We start from the raw sequence: 16,821 nt of genomic DNA, 5'->3' as shown, positions 1-16,821 counted from the left end.
CACATAGACCACCAGCAGGGTGTAGTCTGGCCCGCTCACTCCATCAATCACACCAGCCTCCATTGCCTGTTTGTTATTTCAATATCCGTGTCCAAATACCTGGAAACTGAAAGGTTGAGGCATGTCAGAGCTGTCCGTCGCTCTGTTTCAATCGTTCCCTGTGCAGACACGCTGGATTGACTTGTTAGAAGTCTAGACTGCGTCGCCCCCTTGTCCTTTGCGCCATAGCTGAGAATCTATTTTAGAGAATCTATATGAAGTTTAGCAGTTTTTACACTCTATGCCGCCACAGGTTTCTTCTTGAATGTGTGTTTTTGAGGTTCAAATGATGGTGTGTTAGTGTCATCAATGTGAATTCTAGCTATTTATCACTTATATTAGGTGATGATTTAGGATTTAGTATTATCGGTAACACTAATGTGGTTTGTTAACATTAACAAGAACTAACATTGAACTTTCTTAGAGAATGTATTAATCTTTGTTCATATTAGTTAAATAAAATAAACATGTTAGTTTAAAGTTTTAATGAGTAATTAAAATAATTAGTAATTCCTTCTGAAGGATTTGGTAACACTTGAGTCATTACTGGTGGGTTACCATGAACTTCACTTTAGAATACTGATCCAAATAATTAATAATTCCTGTAGAAGGATGTAGTAACATTTGAGTCATTACTATCCAAAACCTTACAAAAAATCTCAAAACTTTACAATGACTTCAGTCAATATTAAGGAGTTATCATGCTTTTCAGATTTCACAAATTACTCACTTTACAACTAAAATTACAAATTTGGTCAAGAAAAAAGTCAACAAAATGATTAAAGCAATCTGATTGCACCAACTAGAGGTCGACCGATAGGGGTTTTTCTCTGGCCGATGCCGATATTTAGAAATCAGGGCAGCCGGTGGCCGATATATGATGCCGATTTTTTGGCCGATTTTCTTAACAGTTAAGTAATAAGAAGTTAAACAGAAAACCATTTATTGAACAACATAAGCCTCTCCAATCATTGCACTAAAAATAAATTATACGTTAAATATTAAATACACAAAACAGGTAATCAAAAATCTAGACTGTCAAATTAACTTAGTGGTAGCCTAATCCATAGTAATAATAGTGGCTCAACTTTTTAAGCACCTTTTCAAAACTATTCTGAAGCATGCTTCTATACTGTAAGTCAAATAGCCATAATCTAAGTGATAACAAAAATAAGAGTTCACCCATTTTACACAGCCTGCTGCTCATAACTGCATAGAGTGCACTGGCCACGAGCGATGACGTCGTGGAGGCTATGTGTCGGACCCACAGACACATTTAATGAGGAAAGTTAATATGCACGTTTTAGCCAGAAGTTTCGTCTGAATTGCACGTTTCTACTTTCACATGCAAATGACTTGTTGCACTTATGATAAACATGGTCGGCATCAATTCTAATAGGCTACAACGTAATTACTCTTTCAAATCGGTCTGTTTTCCCCTGCCATCGTTAGTTGAAGCTGTGCGTCAACAAGGCACGGTTTCAGAGTGAGTTGCTTCATCTCACATGCAGTAACGTACAGAAACAGAATTGATAACGTCAGAGTTGATCTATGGAACGCAGGCTTGTATAATAATTTAGCCGCTTGGCTCTGCTAGCCTAAACTACAGCTGGTTAAAGGCTCGCACACCCCGTCTGCATGCAGGACGATCCGCGTGTACAACAGGGCATGTGTGAGTGACTTGAGAGCTTCAATACAGCAGTCCACTAAATCTGTTTTTCCGCACTCACGGCCAAAGGAGTATACTTTGAAAGGCTCCCGTACAAGTATATACCAAGTATAACTGGTCCTTTATGTGGGTGGGCACAATCGGCCGGCCGATCAATCCGTCGACCTCTAGAACCAACGATAGACATTTTTAAAAGTGAAGTGTGTAACTATGCCATTGCAACAATAATGACTGTTTTCAAACAGAATTGTTCTATTGGGAACAATAGAACAGTTCTGTTTCCTATTGGTCGAACAAACAGGTAGTCCTGCCCCAGACTTATGTCATTTGTTGAATCAGTTTTGCCGTGTTGGGATGCTCAAATAAACAGTAATGATTTGATAGCACCAGAATGACGTAGCGTCAATTGTCTTATTTATAGTTGACTGTCTTCTGTGATTTTAACATAAAAAACTGGACACTTTTCCTTTAAGAATGTTCTTTTGGGTCTTTTTATGTCTTTTTATGTCTTTGATTTACGTGCTGAGAGTTCTGAAGATACCTTCTGATATAATGGATATGAAATGTCTCATTCTCAAGGATTTGCCACTAAATAACTGCACAGAGATGGAAAGGCAGGGAAAAACCACACAGAAAGAGTGAAAGTAGCCAAAAACAGAAGCGTATTCCCTGCCTGACACCTCCCCTACCTTTGGAGCAGAGCCAGTAATTGTAAAAGAAAAGCTGCCTCCAGGAAAACTAGTAAATAAAGTGGAAGGTGCGGAAAAGAAGATATAAAGCGCTCTTAAAATGAAAGAGGGGCTTTATATCAAGATAATCCACAAATGCTTACATTGCATGTCCTGCCTGGGTGTGTGTGTGTAGTGTGTGTGCAACGAAATGGCTCTTTTATGAAAGGTTAAACAAGCAGTAGAGCGCTTCTCCTCTGTGCCCTGTGCCGTGGCCCTGCGCTCCAGGAGGCCAGGGAGCACGGGGCCCTCGTGCTGGGCACGCGATACTCTGCCGGGGCCCCCCGGGGCCCTATTGATCTCTAGATGTTAAGCTCCCACCTCCCACATACTCACGGATATTTGCGTCTCAGTCTGTGCTGAAGAGACGTATTGGAGTCATGAGATTTCTAAAGCAGCTTGTTTGAATGTTTCATCTGATAGACAGTCAATTCCTGCAGGGCTTCATGCTGTGACCGTTTTCCTCTCTAAACACTTTTCAAATCCAGATCGCACATTTTACTTTCCTAATGTATGTTCCTGGCAGTGTTATTTTAGTATAATTCTATACTATAATAGTTTTTAACAATATTATCTCTTTTTATTTTTATATTTTCTTCATTTTAATTTTTAAAATGTGTCTATATAGGTTTTTTTCTCCAGTTTTAGTTATTTTACATAAAGTTAAACTAAATTAAAATTATAAATGTTGCCTTGGCAACCATCTGAGGTAAAAAAAAAAAAAGTTTATATTTTATTTGATTTCAGTTAACATTTATTTCAAGTAAATTTGTAAGGTTTTAGTTTTAGTTAAATATAACAACGCTGGTTCTTGGTTGTGTAAAATTCAGAATCAAAGAACTGACTCGCTTTCAATTCATGAGTGTGAAATTGAGTTGAATTTGCCACAACCCACAGGAATTTGAATTGAAATGACAGGAAGTGGAATTTACTGAATTGCAATTCAAAGAAATTTAACACAGGTAATACATTCTGGGAAATGAAGTGTTCTTCCACCACTTCAAATGTTCTTTCATAAATGTTATATACAAACATTAAAAGCCAACATTTAAAATGTATTTTCATATTAACAAACTTTGCTTTTCTAATATTTACATATCTATTAACTAATACTTTGAATTTCAAGTCATATTCATATCCATAGCTAAATTGCAATTCTACATCCTGTTTGCAACCTTGATTCAATTTTAGGAATTGAATTGGAATTTAGAAATCTTTGTCTTAGTAATCTTTTGTCAAAATGTCAATTTGCTTTACTTCAAAAACAAGCTTCTTTTTCCTCTTTTTAAATTCCTATTTTTCTTTTTTCCCCATTCCTCTGCAACCAAAGAGACTTTTTAATTCCTGATGAATGAAATCAAGTCTCATACATTTTTCTCATTTAATGTACTGTTGTACTTGAAAAATATCATGAAAGTAATTTTACGAAAGTAGGTTGCAAACAGCATTTTATGTTGCCATTGTATTGTTTTGTATTGTTTGCCATTGTAAGTTTCTCTTGGCTCTTGGCTTAGTGTGCATACTATACTTCATGAGTACCATGGCTGTGTCTTCAATAGACAATCATCTTACAAGTCTAAATGGCTCACTTGAAGCCTAAACAATCTTACTGTAAGTGCTGTTGAGTGGCTTCAGTTGACCTAAAAAAAAAAAAAATCAGCTTTTACTTTTTTAAATGTAACTGTTTATTAAATTTTGAATAGTTTTCAAAAATACAATGATAGTTTATAGTGACTGTGCATCAAAGTAGAAGTAAAAAATGTCAACATGACTTCCAGATCTCACAGAATGAAGTCTCCATATGACTTCAAGCTCTCATAGAAGACTTTGCAATATAGCACGAGTCATTTTCTTTTTTTGAGTGAACTGTTCCTTTAAACACTAAGATTTCTCTTCCACCTTCTGCCAGTTTGTAATCGATCACAGACACTTTGCACAGACTGTCTTTGTAATGGAAAATTCTCTCTCCTGAACCCAACAAATACGTTTCTATTTTTTGCCAATTCACAGTAATGAGTGCTGATGTGGCTTTTACAATTATCAGTACAACAAAAGCTAAAAGAAGGATGATTCATTATATAATTAAATTAATCACAAACTACCATCAAATTAAAGATCACAGGATGTTCCTTTAATGACTTGGTGGTGTTTCAAATTTAAATCATGTCTTGTCACCAACAGTTAATCAATATCGGTCAATAATCAGTAAGATTAGAGAGGTCATTTTGAATAATTAGAGGTGTTGAATTGCCTCGGGTTAGTCTGGTCACTCACTGGTTATCTGATTTGAATTGATTACCTGATTTGCATTTCTAACCAGGAGACCATCCCCATTAATTCCATATCCAGATCATGGTAAAGATTGTATGACACACACGATATTTCTGCAGTTGTATAACACGTTAAAGTAGTGATAGAGGGAGAGAATACAATGAGAGAGGCAAGGCTCAAGATTGAAACAGTGAATGTATAACTGTAGAAAGAAGATAAAAGTGTGTCCATACAGAGCCGTGCTGAGATAAACAGGTGGGCACAGGCAGGCAGACAGACTGGTATTAGCGGCCACATGCATACCCACGATCCAAAATTAACACTCTCAAACTGTCAGGTGCCAAATGTGTTGAAACTGGTGTTGGAAAATAAGTTTACTTTACTGTAACTTCAATGTGGTTTAAGTTGGATTGCAAATGTGAGCAAAAGAAAACATTTTTGTGACTTTTGTTTTCAACCATCGTGCAGATTCAGTACACTGAAAAAATTGGTGTAGCATTTACTTTGAAACAGTTTTCACTCAGAAATTGCTAATAAATTTCACAAATAGTTACAAAGAGATGGCAAGTAACTACGGAGCCGCTAAAGTGAAAAATTGCAGACTTTTCGCATGCCGTGTGAGAGACTTTTTTTGCGTGCTCACGTGTTACAATTTCCGGTTTGTACTATAATCTGTTTCCTTCATGCGTCACTGCCTACTTACTATGAAGAAAACAAGAGCATAGTTGTACATGAATTATTAGAGATCAAAATTATGAGCAAAATTTGGCTTTCGTTAGGGCTTTGAGCACCATAAAATGGGCTATGGCTCAATACGGCTATGTGCATTGTCTATTTTGCCAAGTTCAAGGGTTGATAAAAAAAAGACTGGTATGGTAAAAAGTGCTCAAAAATTGGCTTTCAATGCCTTATGTCCGCTTTAACGCATACTCTGTGGCGGTCGAGAAACCTTGCCGCAAACTGGGCTGATGGTGCAATAGGTGCAATATTGTGCATTGTTCACTTGCTAAGTTTAATGGTTCATTAAAAGGATAGGTACATTAGTGCTCAAAGTGCTCAAAATTTGTATTTCATTTGGGCAGTTTATTTATATTCTCCCATATGAACCTTTAACAGCAAATTAAAAAATATTGGCACAGTAAAATGTGCTAAAAAATATTTTCACAAGATCAGTGCACCTTTATATCACTTTGTTGGAAACGCATCCTTACAGCTGTTGGAGAAATGCTGAATTTCTTTATTCAATTCTAACAGTGCTTTTTGCGAACAGCGGCATTGACATAGATGACTTTAAGTGTCGCGTTATATAAAGGGAAGGCTCACTCGTCAGTAAGTGACAAACAAATAAGTAGCCTTGTACTAGACAAACTGCTCTAACGAAATCCAAATTTTGAGCACTTTTTACCATACCAATCTTTTTATGAACCATTGAAGATAGCATAAAGGACAATGCAGCCCCTTTAGGTGCAGAGTTTAACCACAGAGTTTAAATTCATTAAAGTGGATGTAAGGCCTTGAAATATGACGTACTGCCCTAAAAGTCAAATTATCTACCATTGAACTTGGCAAATAGGACAATGCACACAGCCAGATTGCGCCATCAGCCCATTTTGAGTCACGTTTTTTTAGCAAATTGATCTCTATTAAGAGCTCTATCTTGCTCATCCATGCTCTCATTTTCTTCATAGCAAGATGGCAGTGACACACAAAGGAAAAAGGTAATGCTACACATAAACTGGAAATTGTATTTTCTTGTAAAACGTACTCCAGTAATCTTTATTATTTTTACAGTGTAGATGTTTCTAGTTTTCTTTTCTTTTCCAGGACTCGATTAAGCCACCAGAAATATAGACTTATTTGTGGTAGATATTGTTTCACCAAAATTTGTGAGGTGTTATTATGTAACTTAAAGGCCCGGTTTCACAGACAAGGCTTTGCCAGAGACAGGATTAGGCCTTAGTTCAATTAGGACATTTAAGTAGCTTTTATAAGCTTTCACTAGAGAAAAAAACAAAACAAAAAAAACATTACTAGTGTGCATCTTGAGACAAAACAATGGCACCTCTAATATATTTTAAGATCTGTCCGTACAAATTACCATGTATTTTAGTCTAGGACTAGCTTAAGCCTTGTCTGTGAAACCAGGGAAAGAGATTAACCCTAAAAAGGGATTTAAAACTCTTAAAGAGTGCATGTTTGTAAGTAATGACAGCTTATATAGAACATTTTTGGCAAAAAACTTTAAAGTCTTTAAAATTGAGTCAAGAGCCCTATTTGATTTTTTTTTTTAAATGTGTATTGGTGTTTTTTTTTATGAGTATGTAATGGTATTCGATCAGAATTCTAACTCTAAGTATGAGCAAGAGTAATATTGATGTTTACCATAGCAAACTTTATGGTGAGCCAGAAAGTTTGGTCCCCAAACCACAGGTGAAATGTACAATCCTACTCTCAGACATGTTATAAATCTGATATACAGTATTATTCATGAGCCAACATTTTATACTGCTGCTGTTTTGGATGTTTCTGGCTGTAATGGAATGTAGTTTGCATGCTTTACGTACAGTGACATCCTGCGTCGTTGGCCCATGCTGCTGATGGTAATGAACAAGAGCTGGATTTGTGGATATGGTGTGTGTTATGTTACTGGGTGCCTAAATATTCCCAGACAGGTCGATAGCTCGTCTGGTAAGACAAATGGCATGGTTACGAAAATCTTGCTAGAGCAAAATTGAAAAAAAAAAAAAAAAAAAAAAACTTCTAACAGCAGTCATTACTCTGGGAGGCCAATTAAAAAACAGCATCTCTGTACAACACCATCTGTAGCCAACAGCTATGAGTGTGCGCATGTGTAGTTTGTATTTATGTGTGTCATCGTCCCAAGAAAATCTAGGGCAATTAACAGAACAGTCAGAACATGAGCAATTATAGAAAGTCTCTTTTTTGTATATCTAGAGAGAGCGGCGTCCCTCTGTGTCTCTCCTCTGGAATTCTTATCCCGTTAGGAGGTGGCGACCCGGGAAGTGCTTGGATGGTTAATGACCCCTTCACCCAGCGGAGATCTGCTCTCAGAGCTTTGCCTGGGGTTTTTAATTAAAACTGCACCCTAGTTCAAAGCACTCTGAAGGTTCTTGGTGCTGAGCCAGTGGGGTTGACTAAATATCTCATTTCCTGCTGCGGGGCAGAGACGAGGAAGGGCCGAGTGTAATTAGCCGATATGAGGAAGAGGAGGCTGCAGGTGTGTTGAGAGTCTGGAGGTTTGGGATCAGTACTGAGAGTCCATCCCTGATCTGCTTTCCAATTCAGAAGGTGTTTATTAAAATCGCCTGCAACCACTCATCTCTGGACAATTTAATTGGAGTCTCCTGTAGTCGGAAGAGAAAAATCACAAATGAGATCTCTTTAAAATCTTGTCGTTTCTCCTAAAAAGATTAATTGGAGAACAAACAGGCTCCAGCAATGCACAAACTGAAATTTCTCTTTTTTTTTTTGCTAGATCTTAAAAAAAATATATTCAAATTTCAAGTCAGAACAAAAAGTCAGAAAATAGCTGACGTGAAATGAAAATTCACCCTATATATATATTTCTAAATGCATGTTATTGATCTTATTGTGAACAATTTATCTGTGCATTTGTTTCCAATATTGTGGTGAAATGGCAGACTTTTCTGATGATGTTGGCAGGACTTCTCCAAATATTTAGTCTGTTTAAACACTGCCCCCTTCTCACATTTATCTGCAAGCTCGCATTCAGATCTTCTCCATCCAATCAGCAACAAGTGGATAGAACCAAGTCCCCGCCCAAATTTTTTTCTTATAATATAGAGGGGAAAAAAATCTGCCACAACTTCCATTTCATCACGACTTTAACTCAAGTTCAGACGAAACCACTTTGGCAAGTTACTTGAGTTTATTGAACACAATTATCTTTGGCGGTATGGTTCCTTATGGGGATTCTTGCTCCAAAATTAATTGAACATACAAGAGCTTTAACATTAACCCCCCGGTACCATCAGCTTGGAAATACATAGACAATTAAGACACTTAGTAATGTCTTTAAAAGCGACCATGGTAATCGTGTAGATATGGCAGTGGGACGTCTATACTGTAGCTTGGTTATGAGGATGAGTGTCTCTCAGCAGTGAGGTTCATGCCAGCCAGTACTTGAAAGCCTTAGTGATCTGAAACAAAAGAAGACGATGACCAGAAAGTGCACAGTAATATGCTCATGCTTATAATGGGGAGGGAGGGAAGGTTGCAAGCAGTTTGAGCATACTTACCGAGCAGCAATGCCACGTATATATGTCCCGTGTCTAATAGGAGAATGGTAGTGATTGGAGCGATTTGACAGCTGACCGCATCAGCTGGTCGCAGCACTATGCCTACGTGGCCTGACTGAACTAACGCTGCGCTCATTTCATAGCTCTTAAAATCTTGTTTATGAAGTGCTGCTTTTTTTCCTTCTGCTTTTATATAGATTTTAATATAAAATTTAGTTCTAAAATGCCAATTGACCCTTTGCCAGGAGTTTGATTGACAAGCGATCTAACCAATCATAACGGCAAATCCGCCATTCTGTCTGACAAAGCTGTCAGGTGAGTTAGTAGATTAACGAATTGAAACAACATTCCTTATGATGTCCATTCATGTATATTTGATGCTATAAATGAACTAGTAGGAAGAGAGGATTGGTTCACAAGCCGCTTGAACTGAGGTGCTACAGCGATCTGTCACGACACATTAAAGAGCCACAAAATGGTATTTATTATTTAAATTTCTTTAAAAATGACAAAATTTGAAAATTGAGACATTGTTTCATATCAGAAGTAACCTGCTCTGTCTTGCCTGTCGATGTGTTGTCAGTGTCCTCTTTGGTCCGCGATGTATTTTTCACTGCGTGTGTGCCGAGAGATTGGTATGGCTTGTCGGACATAGCAACAGTAACTAAAGGGGGCGGGTCTTTGTGAATGGTCAATTAAGCTCAAGTAACCCCCATTACTGTAATGAAAAAAGTTCAATGAAATGAAATGAAAAAAATATATATAAATATATTTTTTATTATATATTTATAAATCACTTTTATTGTTAGTGTTTTTAAATTATTTTTACTGCATTTTAAGCTATTGTTAACAAATGATTGAGATTAAATTGTGTCAATATTAATGGTCCTGAAATAGCATTTATTTTCTTCAGCAAAATGGCTTATTTCTTTCTTTTTTAAGTGGTGAAATATGACCTGTTCCTGACAGGATTCACCCATAAAATTGTACAACAAGTTAAGTGAAGAGAATATTGACGTACTCATATGAATATTGACCTTTGACCCTCACCTTTGCGACCTCTAGAGTAACCCCTGAGGATGTCAGCTGTTAGATACTGTATCATCGCATATTGACAGAGGAAATCAGATGTCTGTTGCCTCGAGCTTTACTATATTATTTACGTCATATAGGCTTATGTCAGCCACAAATCTTTCCCGTTAATGTGATATCCAAGAAATCAGAATGTCTTTAATTCGCCGGTACCGGTAGGTGTCAACCTGGTCACATTGGCATCTGCTCAACATTTTTGAATACTCAAAAAGTCACCCAAAAAATTCACATACTTCCATTTCTTGACTAATAAATAGGGTTTGGACTATGAAATACCACTAATGGAAGTATGTGAATTTTTCGGTGGCAGAAGATGTTAAACAAATCAAATGATTGTCTTTATCTGTGCGTTCTTAATATTTTGTACATTTAACGCTTGCATGAAAGTCATTGACACAAAGCCGTTTACATATATCTGTCCTCTCACACATATTCATAGGGAGTGAGCTGAATTATGAAAGAGATACAGAGATGTTCCTGTGGGTAGAGAGTAGGTGCATTGTGGGTCCGTGCCCTCAGTCCAACCAGGTGGAGAGACAGCTCATGTTTATAAGATCACAGGTTTTATGCTGTGCTCTCGCACATTATGCAAATAATCCTGCAGTCCTAGCAGTAATGTTACTATGCAAAAGCATGCATTACAGAATAAAGGACACATTCGCTTACACATGATTCCAAGCCGACTCTGTCCATATAGACACTGCGTTTGTGCGTGTGTGAGAACAGCAAATGTTGACATTGATTTGTAAGTGATCTAAACAGAAAAACGAGATGGAAACCTGTAAAAAAAGATCTATGCAGGCATTCTGAGCTGTTCATATGTGCTCATTATATCCAAGTGTGCTGCTCACACTCATGTGATGCTCCATTTCAGGCAATATGAAGAGTGCTAAATAATTCACGAGATGCTGGTGGGATCAAACACAATGTCTGCCTCTGTTTGCACTTTTCTGAATGCAGAAGGGTGTATGTTGGTGTTGGAGGTTTAGAGTTTGGTCTACTAGGGTATCAGCCTTTTGGCAATTTTCTTTATGTATTTTGATGAATTTGTATTTGAAATGGCTTAAATGTGTGTTTTTTCCCCCTCAATCAGTAGAAGCATTGTTTTGAGGTTTTCAAGTTATATTCAATATTAAACATATATTCAATATTTATTTTTCCAAAAATCATTTTAATATTTGATATAAAATGCCATACAGAAGCTTTTTCCTAGAGATATTTTTTGAGTTCTTATTGGGTGAACTATTGCTTTAAGGAATATTCTTCTAGTGACTCATCTAATGACACCATCTTTAGGAAGCTTAATGGCCATATAAAAAGCACATTAATATCATTTCAATTATTCATGATGTTACTTAATTTTAAAAAGAAATTTAAAAAAGAAATTTCTTTAAAAAGAATTTGCTCCTGACGAAAGAAAAAGAACAACATTTGAACAATTTAATGCAGCAAAAGTATTACTTTCTGAAAAAACAACAACAAAAGCCTACTGACCCCAAACATTTGAACAGTAGTATTACATACTAGATGCTGAGCTTTGAGAAACATACATGCACAATCTGCTTCCATAGACCTTTGTAAAACACACATACGCAGAGTCACACTGCGTAGAAAATCAATGGTTCCGCTCATTGGTATATTGGGTTGAGTCAGTGTGTCATTCATGATTTTGTCCTCTGGCCTGTGGTCATCAGATTAGACCGTCTAATAGAATTGAGTGATAATTTGACATGGTCATTGTGATGTGGGTTGGTGCGCTCACCGGATTAATCTCCGTGGAATTCCCTATGGATCAGCACATTTTTCAGTCAGTCTCTCTCTGACAGATATGATGATGTTTTCATTTGGGACTTCTTATTGCTGTTGAATTTACTCAGACGTTGTGCTTAGATTTGTTTCAGAAGATAAAACAAAGCCATTCATGTGTGAGCAACTGTGTGTGAGCGAGTCTATTAGACAGATCCTGTTTATTCAGGGGGAATCACTGAGCAGGGAGAGGTCGGAGGTCAGAATGTGTTACACAGTCACATAGATTTAACCTTCACCTCTCTCCGTGAGTTGTGTGTTTATGTGTGTGTATCTTGTTTAGACATATTTAAGTAGCATGTGTGTGTTCATTCATAGGATTGTTCACCCAGAAATGAACATTTTGTTATCATTTAGTAATCCTCATGCCAGTGGCGAGGCTACAGAAGGGCCAGGGCGGCACTGGCCCACCCAGATTGATAGCTGGCCCACCCAATCAAAGGTGCCAGAATATTTCGTTTTATTTTCAGACACTACTTTGGTCTGGAAATAGTCATCTGTTGTGAATGTCTATACATAATTTGAAACATTTATTATTAAAAATACAGTTGCGACAGCAGCTGTCATTTCTTGCTTGAGCCGACTAAAAACACAGTGAGAAACCATGAGATAGGAGAGACTCGGACATTGCAGTACTGAACACTGAACGGTCCATGCATGTGGATTTGGATAAAAGAGTTAATCGATTTGATGCCGTGCCCGAACGCCGTTTATTCATTCACAGTGGCATATAGTGGATGGGCATGCATGGCTATTCAATTATTTTTCTTATTATCATGCTACTTTTATTATTAAATTAATATTGCAATTCATTTGCCCCGCGATATCATAGCGCATCACCACATAACTGACGCGCTGCGAGTACAATAAAATATTAGTTAGATAGCTTACTCCTCATTTAAAGAACAACTTGTTTAACACGGAATACTTCTCGATTCATGAAAAAGACTTTTTTTCTCATTATATGGGCCACAAGAGAAATATTAAGAAAATAAATTAGATTAATCTCTCAATGTCTCAAAGAGAATATGCGCCGTTATTGCAGCGTCGGATGCCAAAAGCTCAGTCAGTTTTTACTTTCAATTTCTGTAGTGAATAATTGACTGGAGTTTGAGACTACTCCTTCACCCGCATAACTCTCACGCAAAGTTTGTGTGATATCAACTGGCTCGCCTTCATGGTTTAAAATGGAAATATTTTCAATATTGCGACATGGTATTTTTCATTATCACCAGTTGCTCGCAAAATAATAGACACTGTTTCACATATCGTCCACGTCTCCCATGATAATAAAATTAAGTGAATTATTAAATGAGTAAATAAACAAGCAAACTTAAATCTTTTTGCTTAAAATTTCTGTGAATTATTTGCTGCAAAAAATAAATAAAATAAATAATATTAAAAAAATATATATAATAATAACCCCCCCCCCCATATATATATATATATATATATATATATATATATATATATATATATATATATATATATATATATTAGACAAAAAAATAGAGGTCCACCCTATTTCGCCAAGGTCCACCCACTTGAAGATTTCTGGCCTCGCCACTGCCTCATGCCATTCTAATCTACATTATTTCCATTTTTCTGTGAAACACAAGGAGATGCTAGAGTTTCTGATCTGAGCTTTAACATTCAATGAATGTAAATGGTGATATTTAGTATCAAAGTCCAAAAGGGGCTAAATAAAAGTATTTCAACTGCCATGCATGCTATATATACCAAGTCTTCTGAAGCCACAGTGTTTCTTATAAGACCCAGACCCAGGGGTGGATCTAGAAAATTATTTATAGGGTGGCAAGAGGACTGCAAGGGGTGGCAACACCAAAGCAAGCAAGCATTCAGTAATCTGTACTAAATCAATCTATTTATCTATCTTGAACTTCAAATTATTTATATTTTAAGAAAAGACCCTGTCAAGCCAACATACATTTTGTCTTTCAAATATGTCAGTCAAGTTGAGATTAGATTGTTACCTAACTCTTCTATTATTTTCTATGATTTATTTTTTGGGGGGGGGGGGGGGTATTCTTATTGCATTTTATTTAGTCGGATGGCAAATATATCTATGATGAAAGTGAATCAGCGCGCCACAAATAGTAGACACAGGTCAAAATAAATGGCGAGAAGGGTTATGGAAAATAATACCGCAGTCCCATACTATCCGTACCTGAACTAATTTTCCGATTCACAAACAAATGGAAAAACAATTGCACTAGGCTACACTGGTTTTGCTGTGTGTTTTTGTCGCACCAAAAATAATTAGTTCATATTTTATACTGGGATAAATATGGGGTGGCAATGCTTTTTCTTAGGGTGGCAGTTGCTACCCCGTGTCACCCCGGTAGATCCGCCCCTGCACAGACCAAAACCTGTCAGTCCAAAACCATTTTTAAGAAGTCCATTAGAGAACATTTATTGCATCAATCATTCAAACAGTGAGACTCTTTATAAAATGGCTAAAGAGCCATTCAAATCCATTGAAACTGATGAAATCTCTGTAATGGTGAAGTGTACTGACCTGTGGTTGAGGTAATTGCCACCTTCAGTACAGTGGAAATAGTGGTCTTGTCTGAGACCACAAGATCAAGACATTGATAATTTCAGGTTCAGGGAGCATTTACCTCTCAGATTACTCCATTAAAGAGATTATGTTTTCCCAATGTAAGTGAATTCTCTTTCTGTGCTTCAGATCTGGATAAGCCTGTGCTCACGGTGCACCAGACGGTGGGTGATGTACGAGGGAACTACTATCAGGAGAAAACAGTGTTTTTACGATGTACGGTAAACTCCAACCCTCCCGCCCGCTTTATCTGGAAACGGGGAAATAAACCAATCGAACAGAGCAAAGACAACGGCGTCGACATCTACGAGCCTCTGTACACGCAGGTACAACACATTTGTTTTCTCTCATGACTTTTATTGTTTTATAGTGAGCTAATGATATTTTCTAGGCCTTAGCCCTGCACCTAAACCTTACAAAAGCCTTTTTGCAAGTTTATATTTTCATTAAGACTTTATTTAGTAGATTTATTAAGCCATTTTTCATTGTGGGGACTGTTGGCTTTCTGTTTAATTAGAGACGAGACTACATTGACTTTATTTCATTTCATTTCGTTTAGGACATCCCTGGGTGTCCCAAAAGGTTTGGCTAACTTTTGGAAACAATTTTGTCCCTAAAACAAAATAGTTTAATTAGAGTTTAAAATCATTTGAACAGCGGATAACTGCAGGAGACCTGCTCAATCACAGAGAAACGTACTCAATAAATCAGTGATCCATCAGTGATGAATTCATAATCTGAGTGCTTATTATTAAAGAGCCGTTTGAGTAAGGTGGGATGGAAGGAGATTGATGGCTTTGCTAATAATAATAAGGATTATTCATTCTCCTGATGGACTCAGTCAAAAGAATTAGAGGAATTTAAAATTCCTGAATTCATTCTCTCTTTATCACGCACACAAAGCCTCTGACATTGCATAGAAATTATGGGTCATTCTCAGGAAACGGAACTGTACCTTTTGTATCCCATTCATGTCCACGTGAATTACTACTGACATAATTAACAGGATACTGAACTTAGTCACATTATTTGATAGATTTAACCTTTTTTAGAGCATAATGAAAATAAATTTTGGAATGATTGTCTTTTTTAAATATATCAGCCAATTTGCCAGTTCCAGTTCATCCCTTATTATATTTGAATGGGTAATAGAGAATTTTGCATTTATTGAAATTAAAATATCATGCTATAACTACCTATGCATCTTTTGCAATGCTTTATGTAATTTAAATGTAATGATTTAATCTTTCTGAAATTATATTTGAAGAAATTTCATCATCAAAGTCTCTTTAAGTTAAAGTCAACCACTTTGTATTGCAACCATTATCTGTTTTTCAGTATTTCATCATTTACACTTGTGTTGTGTTACTCCTTTTTTAACTCTGTGATGGCCCAGGTGGGAAAATATGATTTCATATTTGAAATATGAATTTCAACAGTAAAATTCCAGAGGATGACCAGCAAACTTTGTTTGTTTTCGTTATGTTTAAATGCATGCCCTGTCTAGAAGAATACATTTTTATGTGATATATGTTTACAATGTGAATGTTTGTGTGCATTTGCAGGGTGAGACAAAGGTGCTGAAACTGAAAAACCTCCGTCCACAGGACTTTGCTAATTACACCTGTCAGGTGTCTGTACGGAACGTGTGCGATATTCCGGACAGCTCTGTCACCTTTCGCCTTACCAACAGCACCAGTGAGTTCTCTTCCACTCTCAAACGCTCACACACTCACGTTCACTCTCTTTGCCTCTTCATACAGCAGCTGTAGTGAGCTTTGTGTGCCTCTTGATTTTGTGAAGCTTTTGTGAAAGTCCTGCTTTAATTTGATTTTGCTCATTTTATTACAGGAATAAAATGAATTGCGAATGGAGTTTGTTGTTGCCGTTAGCGGATTCGGGGAAACTGTCTTTTCTCCTTCAGTTCTTTTTTCTTCTCGAATGCTCCTTTTCCCTCTGGTTATATGTTGACCTGTCAGGTTTAATCCACCTTTCTTTGATTACATCTTCACTTTTCTCTCTTTTTATCTCTTTCTCTTCTGCGTTCTCTCGTTCACTATCTGTCAGAGTTGTGGAGATGTTGAGCTCTGAACAACACAGGAACAGTCACATGTGTGTCTTTGATCATGTTGGTCTCTGCTGCACTGGTTTGTGTCTCAGGTCTGTCTCTGTTTTGAAGGCAGATGTCACTATCATTGTGCTGTCCTGTACTGAGAAATTAGGTGACGGGATGTCACCTAATATATATATATACAGTACAGTCCAAAAGTTTGGAACCACTAAGATTTTTAATGTTTTTAAAAGAAGTTTCGTCTGCTCACCAAGGCTACATTTATTTAATTAAAAATACAGTAA

General features: G+C 36.9%; 1 protein-coding gene across 4 annotated transcripts in view; it reads left to right on the top strand.

Annotated features, from left to right (window-relative positions):
- Positions 1-16,821, top strand: part of LOC125276727 (MAM domain-containing glycosylphosphatidylinositol anchor protein 1) — a 205,336-nt gene that overhangs the window by 95,546 nt on the left and 92,969 nt on the right. For all 4 annotated transcript variants that reach the window (XM_048204536.1, XM_048204535.1, XM_048204533.1 and 1 more), the window contains exons 5-6: positions 14,596-14,792; positions 16,032-16,164. In XM_048204536.1, the coding sequence (XP_048060493.1) occupies positions 14,596-14,792; positions 16,032-16,164 (330 nt within the window). The remainder of the gene's footprint in view (positions 1-14,595; positions 14,793-16,031; positions 16,165-16,821) is intronic.

The sequence above is a fragment of the Megalobrama amblycephala genome, linkage group LG10 (assembly GCF_018812025.1).
Source record: "Megalobrama amblycephala isolate DHTTF-2021 linkage group LG10, ASM1881202v1, whole genome shotgun sequence".
Taxonomy (NCBI): domain Eukaryota; kingdom Metazoa; phylum Chordata; class Actinopteri; order Cypriniformes; family Xenocyprididae; genus Megalobrama; species Megalobrama amblycephala.
Note: the sequence above shows the minus strand (reverse complement) of the source record. Positions and strands in the feature narration are given on the sequence as shown.